The sequence below is a fragment of the Egretta garzetta genome, unplaced genomic scaffold (assembly GCF_000687185.1).
Source record: "Egretta garzetta isolate BGI_Z169 unplaced genomic scaffold, ASM68718v1 scaffold593, whole genome shotgun sequence".
Classification (NCBI taxonomy): Eukaryota; Metazoa; Chordata; class Aves; order Pelecaniformes; family Ardeidae; genus Egretta; species Egretta garzetta.
In genome coordinates this window covers 908,724-923,084 of record NW_009259106.1, presented here as the reverse complement: position 1 = coordinate 923,084, position 14,361 = coordinate 908,724, and the positions used below count along the sequence as shown (strand labels likewise).

General features: G+C 37.4%; 1 protein-coding gene across 1 annotated transcript in view; it reads left to right on the top strand.

The window, feature by feature from the left end:
* The window catches only part of SH3RF1 (SH3 domain containing ring finger 1), an 89,047-nt gene extending 86,873 nt beyond the window's left edge, over positions 1-2,174 (top strand). The window contains exon 11 of the mRNA XM_009635322.2: positions 2,006-2,174. Coding sequence (XP_009633617.1) covers positions 2,006-2,174 — 169 coding nt within the window. The remainder of the gene's footprint in view (positions 1-2,005) is intronic.
* Positions 2,175-14,361: the final 12,187 nt, after the last annotated feature.

Genomic DNA, 14,361 nt, shown 5'->3' with positions numbered 1-14,361 from the left:
TATCAGTAGAGGAGAGCACAGAGGTTACTGCCAGACAGCATTAGAAACTGAAACCAAGCATATCTCAAGTCAAGTGTTTACAGGGCAGTGCTTGGCAGAATGCAAGGTAAGGAATGTAGGTATTCTTTCCTGGAACCCATTTTTTAACGTGCTTGCTTTTGGTTAAAACTAGTGCTATGTGTGTGTTACGTAGCCTGCTGGTTAATTTTCAGCCTGAAAGCAACCTATTTAGTACAGTAGGAGAATTTCTTCATAGTTTCATTGCAGTTCTTTATCCTTTACTATCTTGTCCTGCCTGAGTAGAGGCTATTGTTTTATCTCAAGTAGTTTACAGTCGTAATTAAACTCACAGACTGTTAACAATGTTTGCTTCTTATGCGCTAAGTCAGCATTAAAATCCAAATTGCCCACAGAAGAAGTTAGTGCAGGCATCTGCCATGCTGCCTAGGTTGGGCGAGGAGCATTCTGAAGCTGATAAAACTTGTAATTGGCTTCGTAACTTGTATGTTGAAGCACGAATCTAGTAATTCCAGTGCTCTGAAATCTGGGGATTGTCATAATTGAAACACCGTAGTAGTTTATAAGTCACGAATAAATAACATTTGACAACTGATTAAGTCCTACAATTTGTTATACACAGATTTCCCAAAAGACTTTTTACACAGTGCTGCTACTCTTTTTCTGAATACTTTTCACTATATGGACAGGCTTCATTTTTGATTTATATGTTCTTAAGTAGAATGTACTACTATAATATAGTATCTTTCTCCGTTTCAATATTACAGAATTAACTTGTATTCTTGTGTACGTATTGAGCTATAGTTTATATTCCATCCTTTACTAGAAGTATCCTGTTGTTTTGTGTTTTCATCAGGTTGTTAATTTATTACTTTAATCTACTAAATTAACATTATTTTAAGATTATTAAAATAATAATTTTCGTAATCCATGAAGTAATATGTAATCTTCATGAGTGCAAAGTGTTTTGATTAACTGGAAATTACATTTTTGTCCAACTGCTCTTCTAGCACTACATTTAAGGCTCTTGGACGTAGAAGCTTTTGAATTGTACAGTCAGCCAGCCATGGATTCTATTTGATTTCAGCATGCAGATGTTGTTGGTTGTGTAACTAGAAACTGAGTTATAATATCTATCAGAAAACTCATCAAGAAGTTGAGACAATTGTCTGCAGAGCTGTAACACTTAAATTTTAGGTTGATGTGAACTCAAACCATAGTAGAAGAGATTGAATGGTGTTATGTGTGTTTAAAAATAGAGATAGAAGAGTGTAGCATCTTTTTAATGTGCTCATATTTGAAAAGTGATCTTACCATGAAAAACTGAAAAAAAATTTTTTTTTTTATCGGGTGCTTAAGAATACTGTTAATACTTTTTTAAAAGTTTATTTTTACTACAGTAGTACACAAATTGTGCAACTGTGTCCAAATAAGATGGCATGTGTTCTGTCCTGAAAAACTTCTAAGACAAAAAAATAATTTAAAATGACAATACAAATTAATGATTTTGCTAGTTGCTTCTTTTTGTCCTGTGCTTTTCCTTAAGAGCCTTCCCTGGGATAACATCATATTAAACATGCAGTTGTAAAATTATGCCCAGTTACTGCTGTGAATGGTTTGATTATTTTTAGTCACGCTGGCTGGAAGAGTCTGCAAATTTATATCCAAAAATACGTTTACAATTTTCTCCTGTTGTTTAACCATTTAATGTATTGTTACACAGATCTTGGTGCAAAAAACTTGATAGGAGGTGCATACTTTTGACTTAAATTCATTACATTACTGTTGTTATTTTCTGTTCAAAATATACTTAACTTTTAAGTTGTTACGTACTCAGAAAACAGTGCTAGGCAGTTTCCTGTTTTGATAAGTTTTAACATGCACAGGAATATTTTTAAAAGCATTGGTTTAAAAAAAAAAAAAAAAAAAAAAAAACCACAAACACCAAAAAAACTAAACTAAGGTGTTTTTTTTTCTAATTACGCAGGTACAGGGTTGTGGTATCCTATCCTCCTCAGAGTGAAGCAGAACTTGAACTTAAGGAAGGCGACATTGTTTTTGTCCACAAAAAACGTGAGGATGGCTGGTTCAAAGGCACTCTGCAACGAAATGGAAAAACTGGCCTTTTCCCCGGCAGCTTTGTAGAGAACATTTGAGAAGATTCATTCCGAGAGCGTCAAATCATACTGTACTGTAAGATAGCACAAATACTTTACCAGAAAAAGCACAGTCATGAAATATTTTCAAATGACTGTAATGTAAACAAAAATCTACATATTTTTACAGTGTCTATAGCACAATTACACCAGCGAACAAAGAAGATGAAGGCATCTGCTGGTTTTATCACTTTGGATTCTTAAGTGTGATGTGTGCCTTGTACTGTCTGATTTATTATATAGAGGAACTTTTTTTCCCCCCAACTATGTTACATAAATGAACAATTGTTTACAAGGCTGTATCTAATTTATTCTTGTTTTTTTTTAAACTTGAATTTTGTGTAATAGCTAAAATTCTTGTGACTATGATTTTAACAAATTATTAATTTATGAAAGAATAACTAAGGGGAAGCTGGATTCTCTCCTTATGAGCAAGCAATTATATCTGATAAAGAGCCTCCCATTTATCCTCTGGATATTTTTCCCCTGCTGTGTCTGACAGTGGAGTAAGTCTCTGTTTTATGAGTTTAATGTTGAGTGGTGGTGATGTGGTGTCAAATAGAATTTGCCAAGTGGGGAAAAAATATTTTGTTCTTTGGACAGAGAAAAAAAAAAAAAAAAGTCAGTGGTGTTCTTGAGTCTAGTTCTACTTCTTCATAAATCACCCAAGTAGAGTAATGTTTCCAGGAGGCAAAGATGTGTGTGAACAACTGAATAAAATTCAACCATCTCAAGGTTAGGATCATCTCAAAGTTAGGAAGGAAGAAATTTAGGAGTGCCAATAAGATATCCCCTATACCTTCTGTTTGTGTAATAACTTGGCTATTTGAACAAAGCTTAGCTTTTGTTTGGCCAATTCTTTGGGCATTTAGCGCTCAGGATCCAACAAAATTGGAAGGAATGTTAAAGCCCAACGCTTAGAATGAACATATCTTGAAAACATCTGTTTGATAAGACTGAATATAAAAATAAAATTATAAGTTGTACTTAATGTCTAAAAATGCCTAAGAAGTGTAATTTGCTATGTTTTCTTCTCAAACTGATCTGCATGGCCAAGAGATGTTTTAAAATGTCTGAGCAATAGTGGTGGTAAGTGATGCACTTGTGTTAAAGTAAAAGGCTGTATGAAACACTGTGAAAACTTTACTAACTTCTTAACCATTGCTACTTTGGTATGTTCTGACCTTTTCTTTGTCTTGCATGTGTTACTCAATTCTTGCAGTAATATAACTGTGCATGGTTGGCATTTTCCATTCCAATTTCCTGTTGCTGGGTTATTTTGCTCTGAAAGTTTCCCAAAAGCCACTTGACCAAAACTAGTGAGCAACAATCCTTCAACCAGAGGAGGTGTCCAGTGTTTGAATCATTAATAAAATATTTTAATGTCCTTGCAGCTGATAGATTTAAAGAATGCAGCCTGCAAAAACAGTCTTGTTAGTCTTTCAGGGTTTTGTTAAGAGATTAACACTGGTGAACACACACGCTACTCAGCTGAGGTTTTTTTTTTTTATTTTATTTTACTGTTTGATTATAGCAGTTTAGTGCTGATTTTTTGCAAGACACTGAGCACCGTCATCTCCACTTAAATCTGATGTAATTTGGCTGTTACTCAGCACTTTACAAAGGGAAGCCAGTAGTGTGATTGTGTCGCACAGTACACAGAAACAGTGACGAAAAAGTACACAGCGATGTGTTAAATCCTTATAATTTTTTTTGAACTTATACATTGAAAAATATCAAATGTTAATGACAAGGATTTCTTGCAATATCAGGTAGTATCATGATGGTCTTAAAAATAAGAAAAAATATATCTATAAATATATATAGTTGGACATGACAGCATTCCCAAATTAACCATTTCTCTGAAACACTGTATAATTCAGTTTTTGTGTTTTTAAATATTTTTAAATAGTTTATTTGAATATTCATGTAATATATAAAGGTTTTGTGAAATGAATTTTAGTTAGAAGCTGATATCGGCTTTTGTCAGCATAAATTGGCACTAGTGTGTCATAATATTCTTATTTTGGAAAATTTAGTGCATTTTATATTAAAGACTACTAAAGGTTAATTTTTTTCTATCTCTACTCTCCATATTTTAAACTAAGTGACTAAGGTACCTCTATTAATAGAATTTCATGGTGTAAAGTCAGTTAAAAACCAGCTGTTAATCCAATAGTTCTGTTAGATGGAATACATTTTTAATTGATTTTTTTTTAACATAAGTAAATGTTTGTAAAAAGGGCTTATTACATAGCAGTGCAACAATGACAAAAATGCAGTTTATCATGCCTTTTTTGTGATCTTTTAGGGGTTATTTTTTGGTTTTGGCTTGGGATTAATTCAGTGTAGAAACAGACAAACCCTGTGCATTTGCTTTGTGTAATTCCATAAAAAATTTTGTAAGGTATTTTATAATCTATGTTTGAAGTCCAGTGAATGTTAAGTGTTTGATTTACTATGTTGAACTTCCAATCCTAATAAATATTTTCTTAGCAAACAGCTAAATCAAAATGTGTATGCAAACATTAAACATAAATTAGTTGTAAAGAATTCGACAATAAACTTCCCAGAATTTAATTTCAGAATTCATAGGAGGATATTTCTGCTCATAAAGGAAAAGTCTTCAGATTCCATAATTTTAGAAATTTGGAATTATTAATACAATGCAAAAATTGTAGAGAGAACTGAGGATCTGCCTGATCTTTTCTGTCTCCTTATTTCTGCAAGTAACTTCAGAAGAACTTCAGTCTTCAGTAACTTCAGTCTCAATCTGACTGTGACTGACTAGTTTGGTCTTGTCAACAGTGTATCAGGTGCATAATGGTTATAAAGTGCTTTCCCTAGAGGAAGAAGTGTCTTGTGCAGTGGATCTGCTGTGTGTATACTGAGAGTCAGTCCGCAGCCCTGAGGGTGAAGCATCTGCCCAAACTTTCACCGAGGGCCAAAGTGTTTGGTGGTAAGAGACTCATTTGCCCTGAAGAAGTCTGCTGTGCACAGCAGTCAGACAGTAACTGCCTAACTAGGAGATCTTCCTGATTTGAATGCGGTTATGTGTCTACTATACACATGTGGTTACTGGGAAAATGGTAGAAAGTTAATCCTAGAAGTTTTTGCAAAAATATTTAGACTCTCTAAATACCTCAGCTACTGCGATAGGCTCCTTGTCAGTTAAGAGTGACCAGGACTTAGATTCTGCTAGCAGTCAGCGTCGCAGCGTTAAATCCTCTCTGTAGAGAAGAGGTATCTAGTCTAACTTTCCTTAATTGTAGGGGAGGGGGAGAACGGCAGCATGGTTTATACAAGTGCAGAATAGAGAATATAGAAAACCAGGTTTATTTGTTTTTCAGGATTGTGATCTGACATCAGTGCATCCATAGGAGAAAAGTACACACAAACGTCATGGCTGTGCAGTAGAAGTAAGACTATTTCTTTGGGTTGGGTTTTTTTGATAATGATTTAGTAATTCTAATATGTGTTTAATGTTTGGCTTGCCAAAGGTGCCTGAAATCCTCTTCACCCTCACTTTATTACCTCTGCCTTATAGGAGTAATGACAATTATGATAGTTTTGCTTAAAAACATGGCTTCTGAGCATTCTGGCTTTTTTCACACGGCTGGCAAAATGTTTTACCTGGCTTGTTCTTTCCAGCAGCTTTAAGCAAACCTGTTTAAAGGTGTATATTGACTTTAATGAAACACAAGAATGCACTTGTCTAGTAAAAAAGATTTGTGTCTGGCATTACTAAAACTCCTACGGTATAGTCTTTCGTGTATTTGCACAGTAAATAATGATGCTACTGGTTTCTGTAGGACATGCCAATGCATCCATCACCTTTGGACTCTTACTGCGCATCTGCACTTTGATAAATGGTTAGTGGTAAATCTTACAGCAGATTTGAAGTTTGACTTGAGCAAAAACAGTGTCATAATTCTTTTGAATGATTTATTCATAAGCTGGCGTACTTGAAATATTTGTATGTAGAAACAAAAGAGCTGAGAATGGTGGATGGTGAGGACATGGACATTAAATGTGGGGAAAGAATGGGACAGAGAACAGGATCTGGAAGACCTGGATATGGGACCTGAATCTTACCTAACTTATTTGTGATCTTACCCCAGTTACCAGAGTCCAGCTCTGTGAAAGGACCTAAGAGGAGCCTGAATGTCTAGGGCTGAAAATGCAGCCCTCAGTCTTCACTAGTCTCTTAAGCTTGTATTTGTTTGCTGCTAGTGTCTAGAACGACTGCTGTTGCCGTAGGCTCAAGCTGCATCGTTCATTGTTCTCATGTCAAAACACATCTGAAATCCAAAACTAGGCATCTATATTCCTGAATTACCTGAAAGGCTTGATATGATGGGTGTGCTTTGAGAATACATATATCTCGCACTGAGTACTGAGTTAAATAAAAAACACAACAGGAATTGCAGGTTTACATTAATAAACAAGGGTAGAGTCCACTTTCTACATAGTCTATGCAGTAACACTAATATTAGAGGGCTCTCTTGAGAAATTATGTGAATGCAGCGCATTCTCTTTCCACAGTGTTATCCAAATTGCTCTTACTTTCTAGGAGACAAACTTGATGAGAGCCTTGAAGTTAGCAGCTGGTCTTGAAAACCCAAGGTCTCACCTCTTTGAGCCCCAGTTTCCTCATTTGCCAAACCAACGATGCCTGTTCTTACAAGGTATGTGATGTAAAACTTGTTTTGAAAGTAAAGGCTGACTGGTTTTAATGAATTTGCAAATAGATTCTGATGGATTAGACCTGCCTCCAAATACAATCAACAGCTGGAATATCTAAACCCTTCCCCTAGAGAAGTCTCCTAGAGACTGATTTCTGTGGGTGAGAGGCTCAGCTGATCCATTTTAACAGCTGAAGAGCACTTTGATCAGAACCAGCCTGAGTCTGACAAAAGGAACAAAACAAAAATGAATTTTCTATATCCAATCTGCAATGTGCAAAAGCCATTCAGAATGTACCATAATGAGTATTTCATGCATGCCTATTAAATCTTAGCCGTTACACTGAATATAATATTAGTAGATGTCAGAAATTACTATTTATCCATTCCTTCCACTGTACGCTTTCCTGTCAGCTGTATTATTTTGCTGAAAAGAGAATTGGCAAAATCAGTTCTTAACTTCTCTGCTGCTCCTACTCAGTGGAGTAAAGACAATTTAAACACAGTTATAATTAGCTTGTAAAAATTCCTCTTAGCACATGCAAATGAATAGCATTTGGCTGTACTCTGCAGCCAGCTCTAGTGCCTGGATTATGGTTCTGTTTATGTGGCATGCAAAACCCAAAGGTCTGATGTGTGCATCTAGTAGTCATTTAGATCAAAACCAATTCACGAGATGTGTCCGAACACTAGCTACATTCTAATTTTGGAGTGGTGGGAACAGCCTGTACGGGAGTGTAGAGAATGGAAATTTGGCTAGCACAGCAAGAAAAAATACACTTTCATTAGAAAGACAGAAAGAAAAATGTTAGGATTTTTAAATATCTGTACAAGTGTTTTCTTATCCCTGCTATCTTAGACGGAACCCCATTCCACAAAGCAAATGGACTTTGATTTCTTCCCCACACCCCACTTCCCAAAAAGGAAGGCAATATAAGCCTTTAAAATATCCAGATTCTTTGGCATTAGAACACATGGTTGGACTCTCAATTACTGCAAATCAGTGCTACTTCATTGATTTAATTAAACTTTGCTGGCATACATTGAATATGCCCCCTACTGTTAAATAGTGAAAGAAAATATCTCATCTGTCCTAGAGGAATGAATATGTTTGAAAAGAAACTAAGCTGGATGATTTTCATACTTGGAAAATACAGAGCTATTTGGGCTGTGTTATCCTTTTCTCAAAAAATGTCCCACTGGTACAGCTAAGGCACTGGATCAAAGATGATGCCGTTTAGCAGCACTGTAAAGCATGGGAGACTTGTTCGCTTTTCAATCAAACCTACACATTTTCAGATCCACAATTGCAGAGTAGGGTTTGGTTTGCTGACTGCTGCTAGCCCCAGAATTTTTTGTGGTTAGTTCCTGCCGTATTTTCTCATGGTGTATCTGTGGATGCTTGAGAGAGAAGATGAGTCAGCAGCAGAATGACTTTAAAGTGGTCACTGACTTTGTTCTCCACAACAAGGGATGTGCCCTAGGTCAAATTTCTTATTTCATCTGGTTGAACTTCTCAATAAGCTGAAGATTGCTAGCTCTAAAAAGTTTACAGTTCAAAGAATTTTTCTCCTCTCCTCTCTGGTAGGCAATCTCAGTGTGTCTTTGGAATACACACAGATGAGGAAAATCTGCTTATTTTTTTTGCTCCTTATCGAAGGTTTATTCTATACCTCTGTCCAACTTCTAAGTTTATAGTACACAAGAAACTATTTTCCCCTGCATATCACTGAAATTCTTTGCATTCAATAATTTAAGATCTCTGACATATAATATAGCTTTTTTGCAAGGATGAAATTTAACAACTTTTTAAAGTAAAATAATACTGGGCTTTGTAAAGATCAGTCTTTTAATGGAGGTTAAGGACATGTACAGAGAGATAAAAGTTTTAAAACTCTTTAACGATGTGAGTACTCATCTTGCCTAGGCATTCAGTATTCTTCACTACTTGCACCTAATTCATATTCCTTAAATCTGAATTGGTGTTTTCTGCCACAGACTGATAGACATAATTCTCAGAAAGCTGGAGTGTTTCTGCTGAGAATATCTCCAGTAAGTAGGAAAAAGAGAGCAAGAATGAGATGATCTTTGAATTATGTATGAAGAAGCAGAGACTGATTCAGGACCAACTTTTAGTGGTCCAGTTGTGCATGCCACAACCACATGGCTATTTGGAGGCCTGCTACAGCTGCACTCAAGAAAATGGCAGACTATTTTTCATTTGTTCTTTTTCTTACCTAGAATACTCCTTGATAAGGAAATCCATGTTAACCTGTTGTCAAATGTAAATAAAATTTGGCCGTAACTGTAAAACACAAGAGTGCTCTTGTAATTTGGTTTCTCTGATTTGGCAGTGTTAGTGAACACTTAGATGATCCAAGAAAAATTAAGTACTAAAATACAAAATTCTGTGGGTAACGTTTCTCAACTGCTTTCCACAGCACAAGATCAGCCAGGCTTGAACATCAGTTTCTGAGTCTGGGAAAGTCGCTACTGTTCTCTTAGTAAAGATTGACATGTCAGCAGTGAATGTGCCAGTGGGGAATGGGTGGGAGGAGAAACAGCCCTGTAATTAAAGAGACCAGCGAAACATTGTCTGGTCCAACCACAGCTATTTCTTTTTCTTGACACTAAGCTATCCCTTAGTAAATGAAGCTAACGCTCCTCTCCCACAGTAGGGTGGTGAGGTTTGTTACTGGATGTGACCAAGTGTTTGGATGTCTGGGAAATGAGGCCCCACAACGGAGCTTAGCTAGTTACGTGTCTGGGAAATGAGGCCCCACAACGGAGCTTAGCTAGTTACGTGTCTGTGGGGCCTCTGCAGTGACAGCTACGTTGCCAGTGTCCCCAAGTGCAGGCACCGCCTAAGCTGATGGCAGGAACTGCTGCCGCAGCTGCACAGCAGCCTCAGACAGCTGAATTGAGCTGTGAAAGCTGTCCACTCCCAGAGCAGTTGCATCTCTTCAGAGGTCATGCTGGTGGAAAAAGATCAGTCAGTAGGATGCGTCTTTGCCCTGTACTATATTTATGTTGGCAAACCTTTGTTATGTGGACTCTGCATAAGCATGTTACTGATGAATGCGACGGTGTGGGAATTTTTCCATTTGCTCTCTTAGTACTTTGGCCGATGTGCGTAGCAGGTTTGTTTTTTGACTGAAGTATCACGCTTATAGCTGACAGTAACAGAGCATCTCATGCAGCTGTGATTTAATTAGCCTACAGCCCTGTTTTTATTGAGTAATGGCTAACTTCCACCACTACAAGAAGCATCTTCTGTCAAGTACAAGAGCGAGTTTGGAGAAAAATTTGCAAACCTGTACTTCTGAGCTTTTTGGACTTCATCATCAGATAATTCTAGCAGAGGCTGGAGCTCTTCCTAGTTGTTTGTGTGTGTCTGAAGACCTGTCTGCGTGGTTTCTCTTTTACAGTCCTGTCAAACCCAACATTTTTTAATGAAGTAGAATTTTTTTCAAGGGCAGATACCAGATTCTGGTCAACTTCTGGTTGATGTTTTTTCTTAAAGCTGTCAGTGTGTGCAGCATTAGAAAAAAAACACAAATAGAAAGCCCACACTCGTATGTAAAAGCACTATTGACAAATCTACAATAGCTTCTAGCTGGCTTATATTCTCTTCCTGCTATATTTGGTAACACAACAGAATGGTTTTGGAAGAGATATTAGATGCTGAAATAGTGATTCCAAATATAAAAGAGGTCCCTAAGGCATTAATGTAATGTCTTGCTTATAACTTTAAATTACTTTTTTATAGCTAGAACTAGCATGTCTATGGGCTAATTATAATGTAGCCTGATGTTATGCCCAACCACCTCCTCCTCTGTCTTTCTCACATACACTACTTAACCTCCCCGGCCTTCATTTCATAAAGGATTATGTGCGTTGGACTCTTACTAAACAAAAAAGCGAACAAGAAAATATTGTTAAGCACTTTACAGGACAGGAATGGATTTAAACATGATCTTAAAAGTTAAATGTGTGATGAGATGTTTTGCTGAATCATAGGGGTTTTTCCCTCTGGACAATCCTGGAAATGAAGTGGCATGGTTCTAGAGGAAAAAAAAAAAAAAAGGGCAACATTACTTACAAATAGAAGTTAGTTATACTTTTCTAATCCAGCAAAAATAAATTAAATTGACATTTCAAACCTGAAATTGATTTCTTGGGTGCTGTAACGCTTAGATATGAGGCAAAAGTACAGCACTTTGGAGAGCTCAGGTAACGTTTTCTATCTTCTAGTTTGAGATTTAATGGTCATGGTTCACTGAATTGGCCTAGAATACTCTCTCTCCCTTCCTCCCACACTGTGCATTAGTCACCATGGCTGTGATTTGGTATAGTCCTTTGGTGCATGCACCACAGCTATACTGACCTCAGTGGGAGTTCCAGGTGCTTTGTGGCTTAAATTATGCCTTGGACCGTGTTTAAGCAAATAATCCCAGAGACTTCACCAACTGAGTATTTTAAACAAGTCTGCTGACACAGAGACCGAGAGCAGTGCATGTCTCCACTGAAAGCAAGTACAGAGCAAGGGCCTTCAGTTGCTGGAATCGGGCAGCTCGGCACATGGATCGAGACTTGTTCCAAGAAATCCTGGCAATGTTGACAAAAAATTTGATCTGCGTAAGCAGGTCGAACATTAGTCATGTGGAGTCTCCTCTCACTACTGCTGGAAAACTGCTGAAGACTAGGATGAGAAATTCATAGGTGCGGAGTTAGAAATGAAGAGAGCAAATGCTTTCTCTTTGAGGAAAGGAAATAAAATGCTGGATGTAAGCTAGACATTGGATCAGGCATCTGTAGTATAGGTGCATAGGTTTGGTTTTGGTGGCAGGAAGGCAACATCCATGGTACCTGGGAGTACTACTTACCCAAGCTGTGAAGGAAAAGCAAGTTGAATGTTACCTGTGCTGACAATTTGAACGATGAACTTTCAGAAGTGGGAAGTGGGAGAGGGATGTCTTTTTCTAAAGCATATGCGGGAAGCTCTTTACTTCAGGGTAATATGTTCAAAGGGTTGGAGAGTGTGACACTAGTGCATACACTTTTCTTTTTTCCTTTCTTGTAGAAGTGGAAGCCTATCAATGAGGGGGAGCACTAGCTCTGGGATTGGTACTGGTGCAGCAAGGACTGCAATAATTTGACAAAATTACCGTGCCTAGAAATTGAATGGGCTGCACACTATTAACTAAAAGATTTATGGTGATAGGATGTGGTAAAGGTATGCAAATTAAGGCAAATGTGTAACCTCTGTTTGTTAATGTCTGCAAAAAAACCGTGCCTTTCAAATGATGCTGTAAAAAGAAATTAGGACCTGTAGCATTACAATGCCTTGTCCTCCAAAGGAAGATACATGGATGAATACTATGCCATTAGTATTTGTATGGCTGTAGTTGCCATTTATGTGTTAATGTGGGTGTTTTTCTGAAAGAACTGAAACATGCTGTAGCAGAATAAATGGATTTTATTATAGAAAACAGAACAGATTTTATTACAGAGAACAGAGCTGTAGGTAGAGCTGTGATCCGGGCTGATGGTATTTTTGTTTTACCTAAAAACTCTTCTATCAACTTGTGTGTGCTTTGCATAATGCATATATATGTTACAAATAAACCCAGAAAAGTCTTACTTATGAAACAGTTATATTTAGAGGCACAAGAGATGCAAATGGTAATGTTACTGGGAGAGCTGTAGTCAGGTGGTAGAACTGGGCTTTATTTTGCATTTTTCATTTACACATGAGTGTAACTCTGCCAAATTTGGAAATACTTGGAATGCTGATACCATTGGGTAGCATCCTGTCCTGTACGGTTTTTACTTTTGACGGAAGAAATGAACTACTGATCTACTTGCTAGGCTGATAAAATACACAGAAATAGTTAGTATTAGTGACAGCTGTGATTTCTCAGCTGGTATAAAGACCTTCAAATGTGTGCTGCTTTTTGAGTTACCGTGAGCGGAATACCTGCTGCATCCTGCTCTTTATAGCATATCCATTTTGGCATCACATGAATCTCTGCATGGCTGCCCTGCACATGCCAAGGGAGGCTGATTAGGAACTGCTACCCAGCAATGGCTTGTCTCGCATACACGTAAATTTGCCAGTACATACAGCGCATGCTAATTCCACGTACATGGCTTTTCTCATCCCTCAGGGAGCAGTCTGTCCTGTCAAAACCAGAGTGACCCTCCTGTCAGCATAACAGATTTATTAACTTTCAAGAATCTTGTTTTGAAACCTCCTGCTGTGTTGTAAAGTTCCAGATGGCAACGAGCATGGCAGCAAGTGTATTTGTTTACAGCCTCCACCCTTTGTTCGGGGACTTGTCTTTGCCATCATAATATCTCAGTGTGGCAGGTACAGAAGTCTTAGAGTAAAAGGTTTCCTTTTACAGCCAAATAGCGGAGTTCAGTGCCTTACCTGTTTCCCAGTGTACCCCTCTTCCTCAGCTGCTTAACAAAAAAGCAAGCCTAGATTTGTTAAAGCTATGAATGATGTTGCAACTGGATGCAGCATTACAGCCAAAATGGGTTATAAAACATTTTGCAGACTTCTGCTGCTAAAAATAGCTATGCATTGAGTTGAGAAAATGTAGAGAGGCTAGATAAGGTCAGCTGGCACAACATTACCAGGTTCTTATAATAGAGAAAATATACCCACCATTAGTCCACATGTTATTCAAGAGATGGTGTCCTCCTGTCTACTGGATGAGGCCTTACTGGTTTTTTCCTTCTTACCCCATTTGGTTATCTGTCTTTCTCCTTCCCTTTATTCCCTGGGCTATTTTCTGCAAGACTACATCTTGTTCTTTTCTCTTGCACCATTGTCATCAGTGGACCAATGTGTCATAAATAGAATTGCTTAACATATATTTATCAGATTGTTTATTTACATCTATTTAAGAGCTTTTGAATCTAAATGCACATTACCACAAAAAAAACTGGTTTTGTAGATCACTTGCTTATTCCAGCAAATGAAAGTCTAGCAGTTTTTAGTAAATAGGATAAGTCTTATTTGAAAAACTACGGGAAATACAGAGTTAATGTCAAACTTGTTTTTTTTTTTTTAATTAAACACTCAGATTATTTCTTTTTAAGCTCTCCCCCAACCTTCCCTAATCTATTTAAGTTTCCCATGAAAAATGAATTGAGTGACTCCCCTAATAAAAGATGATGCCTTTCCAAATGGGGTTTAAGGCCTGTATCTGGTAATTCAGTTTTTTCAGGTGCAGTTCTCTTTCCACATTAAGGCCTAAAAATGCTTCCACAGAAAAATACAGTAACTACAGAGTAGGGGATCTTTCCTTAGGGCTGTGTCAACAGCAGAAGATGACAACTGTTAGCCTCAATTAAAGATGGGAGAACTGACATTTGGAGAGGAAAAACTAAGTGACTTGGCAAGTCTTAAAAGAAACTTGGAGCATGCCCTCTGAATCTCAGTTCACAGGGACGTCCTTCCCCTGAGAAACCTAAACAGATTGTGGCTT